General features: G+C 51.6%; 1 protein-coding gene and 1 non-coding gene across 11 annotated transcripts in view; one reads left to right on the top strand and one right to left on the bottom strand.

Annotated features, from left to right (window-relative positions):
- Positions 1-17: 17 nt before the first annotated feature.
- LOC119868081 lies at positions 18-2,220 on the top strand. Its single transcript, XR_005385611.1, has 2 exons — positions 18-947; positions 1,661-2,220. It is a non-coding gene; the product is annotated as a translation initiation factor IF-2-like (transcript).
- A 3,202-nt stretch (positions 2,221-5,422) lies between these two features.
- SRGAP2 (SLIT-ROBO Rho GTPase activating protein 2) overlaps positions 5,423-20,416 on the bottom strand; it is a 235,414-nt gene continuing 220,420 nt past the window's right edge. For 2 of the 10 annotated variants that reach the window (XM_038586064.1, XM_038586065.1), the window contains exons 19-24: positions 19,088-19,167; positions 16,694-16,874; positions 14,954-15,100; positions 11,671-11,709; positions 11,129-11,453; positions 5,423-8,803 (exon numbers count right to left, since the gene is read on the bottom strand). In XM_038586064.1, the coding sequence (XP_038441992.1) occupies positions 8,420-8,803; positions 11,129-11,453; positions 11,671-11,709; positions 14,954-15,100; positions 16,694-16,874; positions 19,088-19,167 (1,156 nt within the window). In that variant the 3' untranslated portion in view covers positions 5,423-8,419. Of the gene's footprint in view, positions 8,804-10,197; positions 10,293-11,128; positions 11,454-11,670; positions 11,710-13,794; positions 14,486-14,953; positions 15,873-16,693; positions 16,875-19,087; positions 19,168-20,416 lie in introns of those variants that run through there. The other 8 variants (XM_038586066.1, XM_038586067.1, XM_038586068.1 and 5 more) reach the window with 7 other exon arrangements.

The raw sequence follows: 20,416 nt of genomic DNA, 5'->3' as shown, positions 1-20,416 counted from the left end.
TAAAGGGGCCGAGACCGCGGAGCGCAGACGCCGCCCGCCCGCGGGGAGGATGCTCCGGTTCCCGGTTCCCGAGTGGCGGTGACGGGACCCGGTGGGCGCCGCCGAGAGGCCGCGGAGCGGGGAGTCCGGGGCGCGGCCCGCAGCCAACCGCGCAGCTCGGGCAAGGGAACCAGGCGGGGAGCACCGCGGAGCCCCCGGGAGGCCCGGGGCTTGGCTCTGACGCCTGGTCCCCGAGCAGGCCCCAGCAGGCCCCGAGCAGGCCCCGAAACCCGGTTGCGGCCGCTCATCCTCGACCTCGACCTCGACCTCGACCTCTCGGGCGACCCTCAGCACAGCCCACGTCCCCTCCTGGCCTCTTCATCCACAGCCAGTGATGCTCACGCAGCCATGGGCTGGAATGCGAGGGTCACCGAGGGTCACCGGAAGGAAGCCTCGAGGCCACTGAGGCCCCCACACCTGGAGAGACCTGCGCCTCCAGAGGCTGCTGGGGCTGCGTCCCGGGTGTGCCGGCCTCCCAGGCCCGACCCAACGCCCCGAACCAATCTCCCAGGAGACTGGACAGGCCTGCACTGTTCTGGTCAACTGTGAGATGGCAATTGGATAAGAAATGGTTAAAACCAGGAAACTCCACATTTCTAGAGAATGTCAGAGGGACTTTCCCATGGCAACACCTGGTGGTTTCCTCCGGCAGCCGCACCCGCACCCCGACCGCCCTGCACCAGAACAGGAGCCCGGCTGAGAACTGCCTCTGCCCTCAGGCAGACCAGACCGAGCAGACCTGTGATAACCCCCAGTCACAGGGGGGTGCTGGGCCTGCCCCGCCGCTGCCCGCCTCTTCTCCCGGCAGAACCGGGTCACCAGACCCTCCCAGCTCTCCATCCGGCATTCCCGGCTGTCCGCGGGCCTGGCAGCGAGAGAATTGCACATCCTTGGTACCTTCTGATGAGGTGGGGCCAACCAAAACCTTCAGTTGCTGCCCTAAACCCCCCCGCCCCAGGGCGCCTGCCCTCTGACCCTGTGATTCCGTTGGACTCCAGGACTGCCCTCCAGGGACAGTCAGAACCAGGGTCCCCTGCTGACCCACACAGGACACGCACCTTTGATAAGACCCCAACCTTTGAGGTTTTAGGCCAGAGGTTTGCAACATACCCCAGCCTTTCCCTAAAGATCTACCCATTTTTCCTGATGAACTTGCCCAGGCCTTACCAGCATCCCTACTTTTCTCTCTCCAGCAAGCCCAGTCTATCCCAGTGTACCTACTGGGAAGCAGGCAGCGTGTGCTGGGGACATGATGGTAAGACCTAGGCTTCTTCCCCAGAGCCAGGGTTGGCCGGCATGGTGAACACTCTGGGATCCATACTTTGGCTGGTGGTGACTTGAACCTGGCACCAAGGGGGACAGGCAGTGGAGACGAGGTGGTCTCTAAGAAGAACTTGCCAGGAGAAAGCACACTCAACCAGACTTTGGAGGGAGGGGAGTGAGGCAGAGAACTGGGGGTCAGAGATGAGGCATTCCAGGCAGTGGCAACAGGTGCAGAAGCAGAGAGGTATGAGGAGAGGGGACCACATGTAAGGCTGGAGAAGCTGGCGGGGGGGGGGGGGGGGGGCAGCGCTGAAGCCCTGTGTGGTGACAGATCAGATTTTTTTTTTTTTTTTGACAGATCAGATTTTGTTGGGAATCCTCCATGAGGTCACATCCTCTGTGTGGACGAGCTCTGGTCCCAGCTGCGCAGTATGGCCCTTGTTTCCCTGTGGGGAGGCACGAGAGTCTGGCGGGCTCCTGAGGGGAAGAGGAAGTCTGTAAGAGGGCACAGCATATTTTCCTGAGTGGCTCTGAGGAGTCCTAGAAATAGAAGTGGCAATCCAAAGGTAGGACAAAGACCAAAGGTGGGATGAAGAGGGTCTTTGATGGCAACTCTCAGGGAAAAAGCTCCCATCTACCTTCTACAAAGGGAGGCCGAAGGTGTAGGGGAAAGGACAGGAGCTTTACTAACACAGCGGCTGGCATCCTAACTGCTGCTTACTCTGCACAGCATGCATGGTCAGCCCTTCCATTTGTGCTCCGTAAGTCCCCCTTATCCTGCACCTTCCTTCTTCCCACCCTACGGGGTCTTGACCTTGAGCTAGTCACCCAACCTTTCTCAGACAGTTGCTGTAAGAGCAACATGAGATGAAGTACCTGCTACCCGGTAGGCCCTGAATAAATACTGATTGCATCTTCTGCCCCTCCACGGCTTGAACCTGTTTGTCACAGTGGCCTCACCTGTCTGGCACCTCACGGGAAAGAAGGTAAGGGCAGGTGGGTGTGCAGGAGAGGCAGGCAGTGCGAACCCACCATGCTCCAACATTGATGAGGCACTAAGCGACGAGGTCTCAGAGCCCTGCATCTTGCCGCCTTCATCAGTTAGCTCTAGCCTGGAGCTTTGGGTGGGGAAGGAGGGACATCTCTGCAGCCACATCTGGCGTTCCTCCCCAAGGAGCGGGGAAAAGAGCCATGGGACCAGCACCAAGCCACTGAGAGAAGTTGAACCCTTGTCTTGTTTTTCTTTTTTTAAATGAGAATTTTTTAAAAAAATTTATGATAGACATAGGAAGAGAGAGAGGCAGAGACACAGGCAGAGGGAGAAGCAGGCTCCATGTCAGGAGCCCGACGCGGGACTTGATCCCGGGTCTCCAGGATCGCGCCCTGGGCCAAAGGCAGGCGCTAAACCGCTGAGCCACCCAGGGATCCCCTTGTCTTGTTTTTCTTGATGTGGAAAAATACTTCACTCATTTTCTTGCCTCTCTAAGCCTCCCGCTCCCCACTCCCTCTTACCCTCAGCTGAAGTCTTTGCCTTAAACTTCATGGAAATACAAGAAGCAATCGAAAGGGAACCCCGGCATCTTCTCACCACCACATCTGCTACCTGCCTTGCATCACACTTGCTTTCCCTCTAGTGAGACGGGAGCGTCTCTTCTCATGACCACGGCCAACCCTTCCATTTGTGCTCCGTGATTCGCCTTCTCCTTCACATGCCTCCTTCCCATCCTGCTGGCCCTGCTCTCAAGCAAACATGTCTCAAAGATGCCCATTTTAAAGCAAAAACCTGGCAGCCGCGGTGGTGCTGCGGTTTGGCACCGCCTGCAGCCCAGGGCGTGATCCTGGAGACCCGGGATCGAGTCCCACGTTGGGCTCCCTGCATGGAGCCTGCTTCTCCCTCTGCCCGTGTCTCTGCCTCTCTCTCTCTCTGTGTCTATGAATACATAAATAAAATCTTTAAAAAAAAAAAAAGAAAGAAAAAAAAGAAGGTGCCAGTAATTGGAAATCCAGGAGAGAGGAAGGAGCTCGCAAAGAAGAGAGAAGGAAGCAAGTGACAGGTAGGTGGCTGGGAGAGCCCAGTGTCACAGACACCAAGTGAAGGACATGTTTCAAGAAGGGAGGCTTGGCTGTCAAATGCCAGTGGGTAAGGTGAGGCCAACAAGAGAGGCAATCCTTCTTCGGATTTGATCCCAGGACTCCAGGATTGCGCCCTGGGCCAAAGGCAGGCGCCAAGCCGCTGTGCCACCCAGGGACCCCAGGAATTCTTGATTAACGGTACTACTCCTTTCCCAGGCACTAACTACCTATTACATTGTTTCATTTTCTGAATCATGCTTGGCTTATTGATCTGTTCTTCCTCAAACTGGAAAGCAAGCTCCATTATGTTTCACCTGTTCAACACTATACAACAGTGCTTGGCACATAGTGAGTCTTAGAGTTTGTTGACTGACAAATGAGTCTTTGGCACATGCGATATGCCAGGGTTGCTAACTCCAGACTAATAAGAAACTTCATATACCAGGGCACCTGGGTGGCTAAAGTGGTTAAATGTCCCAGGTCTTGGGATCGAGCCCTGCATGAAGCCTGGCATTGGGCTCCCAGCTCAGCAGGGAGTCTCCCTCTCCGTCTGCCCTTCCCCGCTGCTTATGCTCGCTTTCAAATGAATAAATAAAATCATTTTAAAAATTTTTTAAAAAAAGAAGCTTCACATACACATTGTGATAAACATTTAAGAGTAGATACTCATTAAGGCCATTTCTCAAATTCATATGTACCTGGTCTCCTTTTTGGATTTCTATCTGGGTGGAATGGGCCTGTCTTCAAACTGTGTTGTCACTACCTTCCATCAGGCTCCCATCTGAATATATAAATTGAATTAGAGGATCCTCCAAAATAGCCCACCTTTGCCTGAGGTCTCTCTGAAAAGGTTCCTTGGTCCCCTGCCTATAGCTTATACACCAGCTCTATGTCAAAGAACTCATCCAGAGCTCAGGGTGGCAGGACGGCCTCACTTTTTTTTTTTTTTTTTAAGATTTTATTTATTTATTCATGAGAGACACAGTGAGAGAGGCAGAGACACAGGCAGAGGGAGAAGCAGGCTCCAAGCAGAAAGCTCGATGTGGGACTTGATCCCAGGACTCCAGGATCACACCCTGGGCTGAAGGCAGGCGCTTAACAGCTGAGCCACTCAGGGATCCCTTGAACAGCCTCACCTTTGACTCCAAGGGACCAGCAAGAAGCTCAAGATAGAGCTCTATTAAAATGAAGGAGGGGGAAGAGACAACAGTTGGAAGGGCATGAGACAGATGGAGGTGATGGACTTCAGAGTACTGTGTCTGGTCCAGGGACCGGGATAGGATTCCTTGTATTACCATTGAACACTGGGGATCCTCTTGGATATGAGAGATCTGATCCCTCCCCAGGGGCTTCTGGTATTGGAATAAGCCCAGTAAAAATAAGTATAAGCCCTAGGATGCATTATCAGCTGCTACCTTTGAATAATTTCACCCGAGCTCATGATCTGCTAGAATCAAAATCTAAAGGAGAGAAGGCATTTCCTGTATGCCCACCCCTGTGCTCAACACCAACAGCACAAGCATATGGGTCAGCTCTTCTCCCAGAGGCACAGGGCATCCGAGGGCAGAATGACTCAGGGCTCCACATGTGGAAGAAAGAAAGACCCCCCCCCCCCTTCACCCTTGGTTGTGGCTGGCAAAGCCTGCAGGCCATCTGACAGGCCCCACTCCCCCAAGTGGGGAAATCTGACCAGCGATAGAATCGAGAATGATCCTCACTGAAAACAGGGTGGGTAGATTCTGTGGAGGAAATGGTTCTCATGGCAACAGACTGCCCAATGGTGAGCTGGAAGGCTTTCTATGAAACCTTTTAGGCTCCGCACACGGGCTAATGGGCTAATGGGAAATGCTGGGGGGCGGGGAATCCACATTCTAGATGCACCTCTGCCATGCCTTGCTGGGAGGGAGAAGGTGGCCGGCTCCTGAGGTCACCACATTTCTCCTGTTGCCAGGCAGGGCTCTACCAGCACAGAGTTACATTTCCTCCTGGGGAGCTGGACTCCTGGATTGGAGATTTCAGGGGGTGGGAAGTGATAGGAACTGCAGCATCGAAACCTAAAAACGTATTTTATTTCGAAGTTGTGCTTTGGATTTTCCCCAATCCAACATCTGTTGAGTGACAGTCTTAGGTTCACACAAAGCATCTCCAAGCATACATACAATATTCCAGTTATCAACACTATTTTAAAGAATATACCATTTTACACAAACGTGACATACAAGTCAGACGCCACAACATTGCGATTCCCTGGAAGATCTAAACTTCTCTTCTGCACGTGAAGTACACACACACCAGCCCTTCCAGTGGTCTGTTCATCCTGTTGCTGGTGTCATCGCTCCTCATCTCCTTGGGGAGAAACCAGGGCGCCCTGAGGAGGTTGGCTGAGACCAGTGTTTCCAGTTTACAGGCTGCTGGCTGCAAACTCCTCTCTTTTTCCAAATGGGGATGCTGGTTGCTCCACCCCACCTCTGTTCCCCAAAGCCTGACCCATCAGAATCCACAGCGAGAGAAGGATCCATGCCTTGAGGGGCAGAGCAGGGCTCTCTGAAGCATCATGCTGGTTTAGGCAAGCAGAGCTGAGGAAGACTGGTCTCCCTTGGCCCCAGGTGGCCAGCTCCTTTTGGCTTTTTCGGTGTAAAAATCACAGTGTGCGACCTGAATTCCAGTTGACTGCAGGAGCTCTGCCGAGAAGGACTCTCCTTCTGTGGGTTCCTCGTCCTCTCGACAGGTCCATCTCACAGGCGTCAGGAGCACCAGAGAGGGAAGACAACTTGGCTCCCAGAGCTGGGGTGGAAGGTGGGGGAGTAGGTGGCCGGCCACTCACACACTGTCCAGTTCATGATGCAAATCAGCAGATGGACACGGCCCAAGGGGACAGTGGACACAGTCATGTACAAGGGCTGCAAGAGAAATAAGGCAGGAACAACACAACAGGCCCAAAGCTTTGTCATTAAGAAAGCTTTGCGTTCTCAGGAGTGTGCTAGAAGGAGGGGAAAGGGCAGGCATGGGTACCAATTTTGATCGGCTGGATCCAAAGGAATGTAAAGGGAAAGGTAGGGGTTCCATTTTCATCAAGGAAACAGATCCTTGGGGCTGAAAGCCACTGTTGGCTCAAGACCTGTGCAAGTCCAGATGACAGACAAGGACAGGCCAGTGGATAGAGCAACAAAGCCAAGAATCCAGAGGACTGTGGGTCGCTTCCCACAGCCAGACTCATTTTACTGACGGAGCTCTTCATTTCTCCTTCCTAGCTCTTGGGATAGTTTTCCTGGTGTTGCAGGTTATCCTTCTAATAATCTAGCGATTCCCCACAAAGCTCCTCTTTCCTTTGCACAGTGAGGAAAAAAATCCTACCATCTTCCACAGCACCAACCGCCAACTTCAAAAGGTTGGTCCAAAAAAGAATCTTCTAGGCTAAACATAAGGAAACTCAGATTTTCCTATCTGAATGGCAACCCATCGCCTCTCTTGACCTGTAGAAAATAAGGCTAAAAGCGTAGCTTTAAAACCAGAAAACAGAGAAGAGGAATGAGCTTCAGCTCTAACTCAAGTAGTTGTCTGAGACTCATGAGACAGGGGTGTGATGGTTTCCAGCCCTGGAGGATAGCGTGAAGCCAGGGCACTGGGATGAGGGGCACCAGTTTTGGAGGCCGGATTAAAGTAGGCGAGGGCATCATTTCTGCTTTTTGGAGAGAACCAGAAAAAAGGCCAAAGGCAGGCCAAAATATTCAGCATCCAATTTTTTATTTTGTTAGATTCCGGCCTCAAGAAGACTTTAGAGCCTGTGGGGCCAAAGTTCTCTTAGTTGTCCTTATTTGGATAAAAGAAAACAGGTTTTAAGGAGTAATGTCTCTCTTTAATTTAACTAGGGCTCTCCAAGCCCCTGTTGGTCCCTAAAGAGAGATCTTGTAGAATAACCAAACTAGAGGGGTGAACTTAGGATACATTTTCATTTGGGAACAGTTTGGGGGTTAGTGAAGGTGAATTTAATTTTTGAATAGCATAATGAATTTTTTCTTAAGTGCCCACAAAAAGTGAGGCAGAAGGACCCATTTCTCACCTTTTCCAAACCTGCCATAAACACAATGAAACTCTCTTAAGACTCTTTACCTAAGTGGAACCAGCTATAAAACTGTCTTATACAGGAAAGTGTCTTAAATGGAAAATGGTCCATTGGAGACAAAGACGGGAACCCGAGAAATGTCTATACATTCAGAAAAACTTCAGAAGTTCTATAAAAAGACTGGGTTGTATTCCTAGAGGATGAAGGAGAGCGAGAGCAAACACCAATGACCAATTCACACCAATAGAGAGAAGACAGAGAGAAAGCCCCCAACCCCAGACAGATTACAGGATCGAGTTCCATCCTGTTCAATTTTTTATGATGGAGAGACTTCAAAGGCTAGGTTCCCTGGCCCAGACAGAACAAGATTTGTAACGGAAACAGAGACCCCTGGTGGCTCTTGTGCGAACTGCCACAATAACTTACAAGGAGACTGGTCTGGGACCAGGAGAGGCTACACATGCCAGAGACCAGGAAAACGTGTGTGTGTGTGTGTGTGTGTGTGTGTGTGTGTGTGTGTGTGTGTGTAAAATGAGAATGGACTATATATGGTTCCCTAAAGTCAGTACCCAAAACAAGATGCCACTGAAAGCTGGCTGTCAGTAGCCAACCATCTGGTCAGGCATCCCCTGTGTCTGAGGGGACGGAGACTTGAGCCCGTGTCCTCATGACTTGCCGTGCCAGATTTCACAGTGACCTGATAATGGAAAAATCTATCTCTGGCTAACCTAAGGACAGTATGTACTGCAGCTGGCTGGATTACGACGACGGGGAGAAGCAGAGGGCAGTGGGAAGGGCAAGGCAGGGTGACAACGAGGGCTTCATTCTCAAGGTTATGGGTGACGGGAAGGCTAATTCCTGCAAGAACAACTTAGAATCTAATTTTCAACTGAAGTCCCCAAGCTAGTTAAATAGGAAGATTTTTTTTAATAACAGTCAGTCCCTTCAGTCCCCTTGTCTAGAACAATTAAATTATATCCTTCAGACAGTACAAGACTTGTCAGTGGACTGTGGGGAAGATGAGGAGTTGACACCAGGGCTAGTGGCATTTGTTTTGGGGAAGACGGTGGGCTTGGGTCGTGTAGCTGGCGGCTTAACAGGGGCGGCCATCTTGACAGACTTGACAGGCCGGAAGGCGCAGGCGATGTCCCCTGCAGTACTGGCACTGCGCTGGAAGGCGGGCTCGGGGTCCTTGAGGAGCTGGGTGTGCAGGGGGCTGGAGGGCTCCGATGTGGGGGCCACCACTGGGGAGGTCTTGAGGGGCTCCAAGGTGTCCAGAACCACATCGGGGGTGTGCTTGACACTGCTCTGCCGCTCTAGCTCACGCAGCTCATTCAGGGCAGAGTTCATAGTTGCCTCAATATCCTGCAAAACAGGAAAAAGGAGGAGGTGAGGCTGCTGTAGGGAGAAGTCCCCAAGGATCCTGTTTCAACAGCATAGGCCGAATCACGAAAAAACCAACTGGAGGGAGATGTCCAGATTATTTTACTTGGCCAAAATTCTTTTTTTTTTTTGGCCAAAATTCTTAAACATACGAATGTTCAGAATGTGGGGAAGGGGGAAAAAGGGATTTTCATTATCACGAGAATTTTTTTTTTTTTTTTTTTTTTGCCTTTAGAAAAGAATGGCTGAAATGTTATTTTAAATAAAGTCCTCAGGTTTTGGAGATATGCACTAAAATATTTCTGGTGAAATGACATATAATCCAGTGGGGAGGGGAAAGTTGGGTGAACTAACAGTGGCCAGGAATTTGGTGACAAGTACATGGCATTTACTATCCAATTCTTTCTGCTTTTGTGTATGCTTGAAATTGTACATAATAAACCATTTTTGACTAAATGGTAGAGATGTGGTATGATCTTTGTTTTCTTGGACTTCAAAGGTCAGGAAAGGTTCCAGACCCTGATCTTGAATATTCATCAGGACACCTCCCAGTGCTCCCACCCCCGCCCTCCCCTTCCCTTGCCCCACCTCACCGCACCCCACCCCACCCACTGGAGTGCCCACTTGAGGAAGCCATTTCCTTCTACCATCACCAGGAGAGGGGACCAAGGAGCGACCAGGAGGGGGAGCCAGAGCCCACACAGGTAAATCAGCTCTTTCCAGTCACAGTGGAACAAACCGGCTCTCAAGAATAGCAGAACCAAAGACCCTCTATCCACAGCCAGCTGCCCCTCAGGGAGACCTCCCAGTTCCCTCCCAGCCTTTTCACACCCTTGTGTCCACCACCCCTCAAACCACCACAGGGCTCCTCCCTTGGAATCAGGCTCACTTGGAAAGATGACACGTTCCAAGCAAAGGCCTTGGCCCTTACGGGGTGAACCATGCTTTCTGCTGACAGTGATTTTTACTCACCCCCATGATGTTCTGAAGCCTTAAAACTGCTCAGGAAGAACTTCATCATCTCCCTCCTCAGTCCCACTCTACAGCTAGGGGGGGGCGGTCTGTGCCAGGAATGTAGTCTAACATTCCTACTAAGCCCTGGCTCAGGAGGGAGCTGGGAGGAGGGTTCCCGCGGTGCAAGGCAGGTCGCAGCCAAGAGCTCAGGTAGGGGCGCAGAAATGGAGGGTTAGCCAAGCAAGATATCTCAGGCCCCAAGCTTAATACTATGCTCGCCAGGTTCGCCTTCCCGAAGCAGAGCATCACAATTAAGCCAATAGAGACCACAGGCAGCCTCTATCGCCCCCTGGAAGATGGGGTGACAAGAATCTCAACTCAGTTGAAACATAAGAGGGCAACGGGGAGCCCATAGCTCCTACCTGGTCTAATGAAAATTATAGAGTTGGGAGAGGCGTCTGAGTGAACTGCCTGGAGTGGCCCCGGAAGTCGGAGTTTTAGAGGTGGGGCTGGATCGCTAATGTTTCATGGAAAACAGAGACTTGTCAGTGTGGTGTGCATACATGGAAGGAAGACCCTATAACCAGGGAGCTCATTGCCACTGCCATCTGAAGCCTTGGGCTGGAAACCCTTCTGGTACCCAAGCCCCTGCCAGCAGAGTATTTTGGGGCTGTCAAAACAGGAGCAGATTAATGACTGATCTTCTACCTCCCATTACGGATGAGAGATTAGCCTCGGGGAACAGGAGAGGGGGATGGGCAGGGTGGCAGAAAAATATGGCCAGAACTACATCTGAGCCTCAACAATCGGGCAGCTTCACTAAAGCCTACCACCCTCTCAAGACCTGAAACCTAGGCAGAATGGACTCCAACAAAAGACTAATTATTTGCTTTAAAATGTACACTCCCGGGACGCCTGGGTGGCTCAGCGGTTGAGCGTCTGCCTTCAGCTCAGGGTGTGATCCTGGGTCCAGGGATCAAGTCCCACAACGGGCTCCCTGCGAGGAGCCTGCTTCTTCCTCTGCCTATGTCTCTGCGTCTCTTTCTGTGTCTTCTCATGAATAAATAAATGAAATCTTAAAAAAAATAAAACATACAGCCCCTTGCAAACAGCCTGAACATGGGCCAGAAGTCCGAATTCTTTTATTCTGTCTTTGAATTCTTCTTGGGTTAGTGGGGTTGGCAAATTGCTTAGAGAGCTGCATTGTGGGGTCCAGATATCCAGCAGCCTCTGAACCTGGTATGTGATGTACAAAGCCGCTGTTTCAAGGCCTGTCGTAACGAATGTGGGCTGCACTACGCAGTAGTGACAAACGTAGACAGGCCAGCTATGTGTCCAGAAGCCCCCAGTTACCTGTGCAATGACCTCGGGATCCACAGGCCGATGGTTATTGAAGCTCTTTGACCTTCCTGCTGTCACTGTCTTCCGGATCTGTGGACTGTCCAGCCGATTCTTCAGGGATGAGTGGCGGCTGATGGAGTTGAGGCTCCCATGCCCACTGATGGAACACTTATCTGGCCCTTCCTTGGGGAGACTCTGGCTCATGATGGGCTGGGAAGATGGGCGGCAGCTAGCCCCCACCCCCGGGGAGGCAGAGTCAGTCAGGGAACTACTCAGCCCATGGCTGTCGCTCCGAAATGTTTTCCGGATGCTCCCAGATTCTGGCCGCTTCCTTTGCCTTCAATCACAAACAGAAAGGGCAGTGTGATCAGGGAGCCCTGGCCCCGAGGAAGCTGGGATGAGTGAGAGTGGGACAGGTGTTGGCATCCAGGGACTTCTGGAAGGAGAGGGACACACAGCATGTTCTCTCCTTGGCTTTACCTTCCCCCTTGCTGTCTCTGTGCCTCCGTTCCCCTGCCACCCCCAACCTGGGCAAAGGAGAAACGGATACTTACTTGGTGGTCGTGGGCTTTGAGTTGTCAAGATGTAAGGTGCTGCCAGGAAAAATGTCTGATTAAGGGAAAGTTTCTAAGGGGGGACAGATTCACAGAAAGGCCCCCTCCATGACCTGCTTTGAACAGACACTAAGGCCCAGGTGGGAGAAAAACTCTCATCATCACCATGAACGCAAGAGGAGAGTTGATTTTTCCAAATTCTAGCATGTTTCTTGGCCAACTACAGGACTGTAATCATTTTGGGCTCTGGCAAGAAGCTGTTGTTGCTTCTTATTTGCAAACATGGAACAGAGTCTTTTTAAAGAGGCTGCAGTGCTGCAGGGTTAGGGCCAAGTTTGTGCATTTTCTTAGGGTGGAAATACATCTACATGACCCTAAGTCACCCAGCACTGGGCTGAACCCTGGCTCTGGGCCAGTCTCCTTCAGACCACTGAGACTCTCATACAAGACAGCTTGGCAGAGTCCTAGTAGTATGGGTGTTGCCTACTGCTGAATAATTTCATTTTTTTCTTGGGATCAGATCCTTAAGGACCTAGCCTAAGAAGCAATACAACTTCTGGTTTGGGAGGTGCAGCGGGGCAACTCTGATCCGGAACCTACTATGGGCGACTAAGGCTGAGGCAGGCATTGAGATGGAAGGGGTAGGGACTGGAGATAAGGAGCTAGTCTGTGTGGCAGAGTCAGTGTCCTAACCCAGTCCTGGTCCCGTTCACTGGTTAGGTCTTCTACTTCGGGGCCAGCGTGGAACCTGGCACACATTTCCTGAAGCTGCCTGCTCAGGCCATTTAGCCTTGGGTGTCAGCCATTCTCGAGCAGAAGGATGTTCTCAGAGTCTTATGTGGCTCAGCTGAAATGACTTCCCCTGCAAAGTCTTCCCTGGTACCCCAACTCCAACAGCAGGCAGAAGCACACACTCCCGCTTTTGTTCCCTTCAGAGCTTCGATGGCACTGCTTTTTTGTTACCTGTCTCTATGGTATTTACCTTGCGGGAATGAGCAGGGAGGCCGGGCACTGCATTATTCACCTCTGAATAACCAGCACGGGCGCTTGGCACGGCAGTGGGCCCTCGCTCTATGTGTGAAGTTAAACTGAATGCCACACCCGCCTAACTCTCTCGCTGATTTCCTCTTTCCACTTGAGGATGGCTGACTCACAAAGCTCAAACTGCTGAGGGGGCAGATTGTGGAGTGGCTGGTGTGTGCCAGGTCCCTGGCCAGGCCCCTGGGACGTGAGGAGAGGAAGGCAGAGCTCTTGGGTTCAAGATGCTCAGCCTGGTGCTTTATCCGAGTGCAGCTTGAGTCCCGAGAGACGCTCAAACTACTGTGGGACTACAGAACGCGGGCACCTAACTCAGGTGGTTAGGTGGCCCTCGGGGGTGTTAGCAAGGCTTCCCCAAGGAGGTAAATCTTCTGACTACGTCTTGAAGGGAGAGGAGGAGCTGATCAGAGGGAGGAGGCAGCAGATGTGAAGGTCCAGGGGTGTGAAAGAACCCGGGGCCCTGGGAAGGAGCGACGTGTGGGGCAGGCAGCGAGGCTGGAAGGGCAGAGTCACTCCTCAGGGGCTGCCACTCACCCACTGACTAGCTGGTGTCTGGGGAGACCACATCCTCTGAGAACCCCGTCCTGACATCACCAAGGAAGGAGTTCAAGGGAACCGCCTTGACTTTCCACCTGGTGTTCACCTTCTGACTATTTCGGCTATTATCCTTTACAATTTCTTTGTACAAATGGCAGCACATATATGATGGCTTAGAAACATGTACCTAACTAATTATTTAACTCTCCCTCCACCAACCCCACCTCAGTTTCTGGGTTAATTAGAGGCTTACAACCTTATGATTATAGGCTTATAATTAACACAGACTTGTAAATAAAGAAAAAAAATGTGATTAGTCCACAGTTACTTTTTATTAGCTCGCCCTCCCAGCAGGGCATTACGCTGGAGGGAAGGAAATAAAATCCTCATTCTTTTTTACTGGTCTGACTTAAATTATACCTACACTAAGTGAGCTGAATCAGCTACTTTGCTAACTTGAGGGTGAAAGATGGAAGAGAGCCACGTGCCCCAACCACTCCCCCTGCTACCGTCTGGTTGGAAGAAAGCCAAGAGATCTGGGCGACCTGGTGCAGTTTCAAAACAACAAGCATCTTTTATTCTCCTTCCAGTTTCAGTGTCCAGAGGCTACGGTTAACAGGTTTTCAATGTGCAAATCATTTCATTCCTCCAAAGCCAGGGGGGAATAAAAACTGTACATCATCTGCAATCCATATTCATCAGGAACACCCTGGGGCTTGTCATCCCGCTGGCACTGGGCCAAGTTTCAGGGTCTGGCGGAAAGAGGTCGGTAGGCTTTGGGACTTGGTGTCTGGCCCCTTGAGATGAGATTAGTTCTCCAATAACCTGAATGTCTCTAGGGGAGGCAGCAGCACACAGGCGTGGAATCCCTCTAGCCGGCCAGATCGGGTGTGGGTGGAGTTAAAACCCTGGGATGCTGCTCACAGCCACAATGAAAGCTGGGGCCAGAGTTAAGAGCCTGCCGGACAGGAATGGGAATCTGCAAATGGACTTAACAGGGGAGGATGACACAGGGCTAAAGCAACAGGGAAAACACGGACAATTATTTCTACTGGTATGAAAGGGCAGAAGGGAGCTGGCAGTTAGGCAATGATTAAAAAGCTCAGGACAAAGCTTTCGTTGTGGGGTGCTGGTGGTGGGCGGGGGCAGAGTAGTCTCCTTTCCTTGACGGAGTGAATGCCGGACAGGGCAGGAAACAGACACATGGTATCTAAATAAACCCATCCGGGGTCACGTGAGCCTAGTGGAAGACACACAAGATGTTGGATCTTTGGACAGACAAGGAAGGACCAGGAAGAAGACATCAAAAACCATTATTTGGGCAGGAATTGGAAAAGAGAAGGCACCTCTGAGAAACAGTATAAAACCAAGTTGCATAAAGTGACCAAAGCTTTGGCCAAGTTTTAGTAGTCAGATGGGGCCGGGGAGGCCCGAGCTGACAGATGCTGCAGAAACCCAGGCTGGGGCACCCTTCCACAGCAGGGCGGCAGCTGGCCGGAGCCCGGGGACCTGCCGGTGGGGCCTGTGGAAGCCTCCTCAGCCCTGTCCACCCTGCAGCAGCAGTGAGCACATGCGATGTTAGGCCTGAGGGTGTGTGGGGGAGTGCGGGGAGCCCTACATGCAGCACAGGCTCAGAGAGGGAGGCCGGACGGTGAGGCTGGGTGTCACAAGGCATTCAGGGGAGCAGAAAATGAAAAGCAGAGCTTACTTGTTGATGTTTGCAAGATAAATATCGGCTACATGACCCCCACTGGGACAGCTGGCCCCCGCTCTGGCTGTCACCTTTTCTTCAGGTGGCTCAGAAATGACCTCAATCTCAGACTTGGGGCTGGACCTCTCCACGACACCGTCCTCGCTGGGGGCGAAGGGGCAGGCAGGCAGGGAGGAGGGGGGAAGAACAACAACAACAACACAAAAAGCAGTGTTAAATCGGCAAGATGGCCCCCCGACACACACACACACACACACACACACACACACACACACACACGCGCGACCCCTGAGGCAGCGGTGACACCTGGCTGGGCTAGCTCTGCAAACAGACTGTGCCGAAAGCTAAGGGCCTTTGGAGGGTTGTTTAAATAAAAATAAATAATCCCGCTGCGTTCTGTGGGATCCTCAGCGTCGCCGGAGAGCTGAGCTAGGGGGACACCTGGCTTGGAGGCATCTGCCTTCTACCCCACGCAGCTTTCCTGGGGCAGCGGTGCCGGGGCCACCTTCTGGAGAAGGAGGCGGCCGGTCCAGGTTGCGGTTTATCTGCTGAGGTCCCGAGCCCCGCGGGGCAAGGACAGGCTGCTCTGTGCTGGCTCTGGAGATGCCGGCGTTGAGGCAGGACACCGGCACACTCAGTCGTCGAGCATCGAGCCCTGCTTAGAGCGTCCAGGCCGGTCCCGGGTCATTCCACTGCTCTCCCGGCCCCTCTGGCTACTGATGACAAAGAAAGCCCCTTCTCCCCCACAATTCATCTTCTCTCGGTCCTGTCGTGAAGTCATAATGCTAAATTTGGGAGGGTCCTGTCCACGCACAGATGACCACCAGGTTTGCGATGTTATCAACAGAGGGAGGATCTCCCTGCAGAACGAGCCGGGGAGAGGCTGGGAGGGTGCAGACTCATTCAGGATATCAACCTTTAAAAAATAATATTAAGGGAAGGGCTAAAAACAGTGACAGCATCTATTCAGGGGTGGGGCGTCAGGGGCAGGGCGGCGGGGCAAAGGGGCAGGGGGGGCAGGCTTGCTGGGGGGCTGGGAGGGAAGCCCCCTGCCCTGGAGACTTTGCTTCCAGCTCTTCAAAGAGCTGGAGCCAACGGACAGCCCATCTGGTGAAGTCTCTCTGGGGCCGGTTCCCGGTTCCCTTTGCTCCCCGAGGTCCTCTCCCCTTTTCTCCCGTCCTCCCCCACGTCGACCTCATCTTGGTTAAATGACCTGGCTCGTTTCCACAAGGCTGCTTAAACTAGATGTCCTAAAAAAGCAATGCATCATTTTTTTCTTATTATTTATTTTTTTTCAAAGCATCACTTTTCGTTTGCAAGTGGAAAAGCGCCCCATCAGTGGCCCAACTGGTTGGGATGAGCATAGGTGTTTAAAAAAAAAAAAAAAAAAAAAAAGTAAAAGTGTTTTCCCCAGCCTGAGCCTTCCAGAAGGAAATGTAAGTGCTCAAACAATAACTCTTCCTTATCACTCATCAGGTTTAAGTGTGGATGAGCACGAGCACTGGCCAGGTTCCAAAATGACTAGGGGGGAGGTAGGTGGGGGAGCGATTTGCAGGGGGAAGAGGCTAAAAAACAATCCTCCACGGAGTCTTGGGGGGGGGGTTTCAAGAACGTGTTGGCGTCCCCTAGCGGTTGGTCTCCCTCAGCCTCCTGTGGCGCCAGAAATCCAGCCGCCCCCACCCCCCCCAGCCCCAGTGCAGCAGGGGCTCACCCAGACGGGCAGGGGACCCAACGTACGTGTCTTGGACCACGATGTACTGATGGGGAATGAGTCCGTCGATGCCGTTGTGCCGGCCTTCCCACCAGTCATCGGAAGCCCGCTGGTAGAGCAGCAGGGATGCCCCTTTCTTGAAGGACAGTTCTCGGGCTGTCCGGCCCACGTAGTCAAACTTGGCAATGGCCTCGATGGGCTCACACTCTGCGAGGGGCAGAAAAGAAGGAAACACATGTTGTTGGGACCAACAGACTCAGGAAACTGGGCGGAAAAGCCCAATTAGCTGAACTCACCCTGGTGGGAAGATAACCCGGTGTGACAAAGCAGCCACTGCCCATCTATGCTTGAGGCTGGGGATTCCCGTGGAGGCTGGCCATCACTCTGAAAGTGCCTGTGTGCCCCTTCCTGCCTTTCATCAGGCTCTGCCCCCCACTAAAATCTCTCTCTGTCATCTTCCTGATGTAGCACACGGAGTCACAATTGTACACATCATCATTAAAAAACAAAACAAAGAATACTTTATTCTCTCAGCAGTTTCTGTGCACAAATGAACCACACGTGCAGAGTCTCATCTTGCTCGGGTACAGTCAGCTGCCCAACAGGCTGAGCTCCACTCAGGGCAGAGAGTAATTTCTCTGGTGTGTCCACAGCTCTTTACGCCAAACCCTATCACTGAACCTGCCGTGCTGTATTGGTATGCATCGTTTCTTCTCCGATCATAAAGTAACTCCATTAATTGCAGAACATTTATTGTACGGTACTCCCAATACAGTAAATTTTATTTATGTTATCCACTCCCCCTAGTAGACCACGAGCTTTTAGTCTCCATAAGGAGAAAATAACTCACCCAATCCCCTTTGCAAGGTGCAAAACATGGAAATCTATTTTGTGGATAATACATGGGAAAACATACATAAAAGTAATTTGAAAACTAAAAGGGGTTTGCAAGTGCAATGTCTTTTTATTTTTGAGTGTGCTTTCGTCTCCCCCTCTGGGGACAGGAGACAATAGTGCCTTTTTTCATGAAGTTATTAGGAGGAGTCAATAAGCAGAAATTTGTAAAAGCTTTTAGAACAGTGCCCAGCCTATCGTCAGCACTGTGTAGATATTCGCCAGTTTTCTAACTGGTCATCGTTACCATTATCTGTGCTGAGCAGCAGATGGAGGTCACAGAGGAAGAAATAAAGCTCCCAGAAACCTGGAACCTGAGGTTCAAGTGGATGTTCCAGGTAGTGGACAGGAAGGCTGCCTAGAGGCCAGCCCATGCCCAAATAGCATGACTGGTGAGCCTGCTCCTTAATAGGCAGGGCTGGAGGTTTTACTATAAGGAAGCACATCAGAGAAAGCCCATCTAAATATCCCAAATCTCAGTTCTGTATAGCCTTGGGCCTTATCACTTGACCTCTCTGGCCTCTGTTTTCTCAGCTATAAAATAGCTCTATTTCACTAGGGTCTTAGAGATAAGACACACAAAACTTGCAGCAGGGACAAATTTCCCTAGTTCACCTACTCCCCTCCTGTAACGGGGCAGATTATCATATTGATCCATCTGACTTCAGCATCCAAATAAGCAGCCCTAATTTTTTTTCTCCTCTAAAAAGCTGGCCTGGGATTGCAGAATTCATAGCAAGGTGGAAAGCGGGGAAAGCTCCACAGACTGTGCCATTTCGTTCTCATGCCCAGAAAATTCTGAGGCCCCTTGTCAGCTGCTGAGTCTTCCAAGAGCCCAAGTGGTCCAGAAATGGAGGTGTGGAACTGTTGGAAGGAGGGGAAGCGTGCTGGCTGGACAGACCCTAATAAATCATGGGCGCTGCCGAGGGGCCTGTGGTGACAGCTGTGCATTCCACCTCTCGACACACACCCGCCAGGCTGCACAGCGCTCACATGTCTGTACTTTGGAAAGGGTCAATTTTTCCAGTCAGCAGGCATGAAAGTGTGTGGTTTCTACATCCTGAGTCCCACTCCCCTCTGGCTTGCTTCTGTTGGGTTCTTGGCACCCAGCTTCTCTATTGCCCAGGCTTACAGTTTTTTCAAATGAGCTCTCCTTGATTTTGGTCTCCAGCTACCTGGCAGGAGTCCGGGCTGTGAGAGGGGACCAACGTCAATGCAAGCAAGACAGGCAGGCGAGACAAGGAGCTAGGAGGTGGGTGAGGGGCATAGGGAGTTGAGGCGAGAAGCTTGAAAGGCTCAGAAAGGTCTCTCTCTCCATTTCTGGTTGAACATAGAGACCATTCTGGTTGGGAAGGTGGGCTATCTCTCCAAGGAAAGGAAGCAATGAAAATTAGAGACAGGAGAGCCCTCTGCCTGTCTTCAGGGGGCTGCTGAGCAGGAAGGAGCACTGGCAGCAGAGGCTACATGATCCCTCCCTTCCGTTTCACCCCCGGTGGCCCCACTGCCCAGGAAGCAGGGCCCCATACCATCATCACTCGTGTGGTGTTCTGCGGTCACGTCCTGGGTTGAGTCCTCAGCCGAGGTAGTCTCTCCATGAGGGCTGTCACTGCAACAGAACCAAGAGTCATGGGGACCTCAGCCCTCGCTGACCAAATTCTTGTCTTTTCCTTCAAGCAGCTTCCTTGGAGCAAGGGCTCGAAAACCATCTCCCGCTCCCTACATCCTAATTGCTCACTACAGACAATGCTGGTGAAAGACAAGGCTCCCAGGGTTCTCCAGTCTATCTAGCCCCTGCTGAAAAACTGAGACCGCCTGGGACTTAGAATATCCTGAGACAGAGGGAACTCCTTTTGAATCTACAAAATAAGTCTTTTCGAAAAGACAGAACAACTCAAATTCTCTGGGGCTGTTTCTTGAGGTGAATAGATCCCTGAACAGAGCATGAGGAGGAGAACACTAACTAGGCCTTGGCATGGGACACAACAGAGCCTGAAAATCAGCTCCGACACTTGGTAACTGTGTGATCCTGGGCAAGGCAGTGAAACTCTTTCAAGCCACAGCCACCTAATCAGTGAATTGAGGATAGTGGTCTGTATGCCTCACAGAGTTGAGTGAGGATCCAGAGACATGACGGACTGGTTAGTAAGTGGCCTTCCTTCCCTTCTTTTTCATTTTGCTTCTGTCTCTAGGCTTTGTGGTTTGGTTTGTGTACGGGTGAGAGAATGGGAGGTAAATCAGAGGGAGAAGAAGAGCCTGCCGTGGGCTGGACTCTGCAAGAGGGCAGGACATGCAAGCTAGTCAAGTTCTTCAACAGTTCAGAGTCTAAAATCATCCAGGGTTGAGAATGGAAAATGGCCAGGGAAGTTACTAGGAAAGACATTTCTACTCCTGGTCTCCTGGCTTGTGGACATGAGAGTGGATGGAGATGGACACCAGGAAGTTCTGACTTCCTGAGAAACAGACAAAAACAAGGGAGCTTTTCCAGGCAATTCTACGGAAGCATTATCACCTCCTCCATCCACCACCTGGCCTCATGGTTCCTACCTTTGAGCCTATAGCCTCTCCCTCCCCTGGGGATGGGTCTTTCACTCTGAAAATCTCCTCAAAGACCAGGGGACCAGTTCAGAAGTCAGTTCCAAGGAGCTTCTCCAGACTCCAGAGAATATCCTGGGAGCACATCAACACGGATTCCTCCTTATCAAAAAACATGGGCACATTTTTTCACTGTTTACTGTGCCGAAAAGCCCTCTGCGGAGTTTCATGACCTTTTAGAGCCCCTTGGGGCCCTAAGGGTGGGGTGACAAGGCGGAACCTCAGTTCCCTCCAGAGTTCCAAGTTTACTTACGTGGCCATCC

Source organism: Canis lupus, chromosome 38 (genome assembly GCF_011100685.1).
Source record: "Canis lupus familiaris isolate Mischka breed German Shepherd chromosome 38, alternate assembly UU_Cfam_GSD_1.0, whole genome shotgun sequence".
Classification (NCBI taxonomy): domain Eukaryota; kingdom Metazoa; phylum Chordata; class Mammalia; order Carnivora; family Canidae; genus Canis; species Canis lupus.
This window is presented reverse-complemented; position numbering and strand designations above follow the sequence as displayed.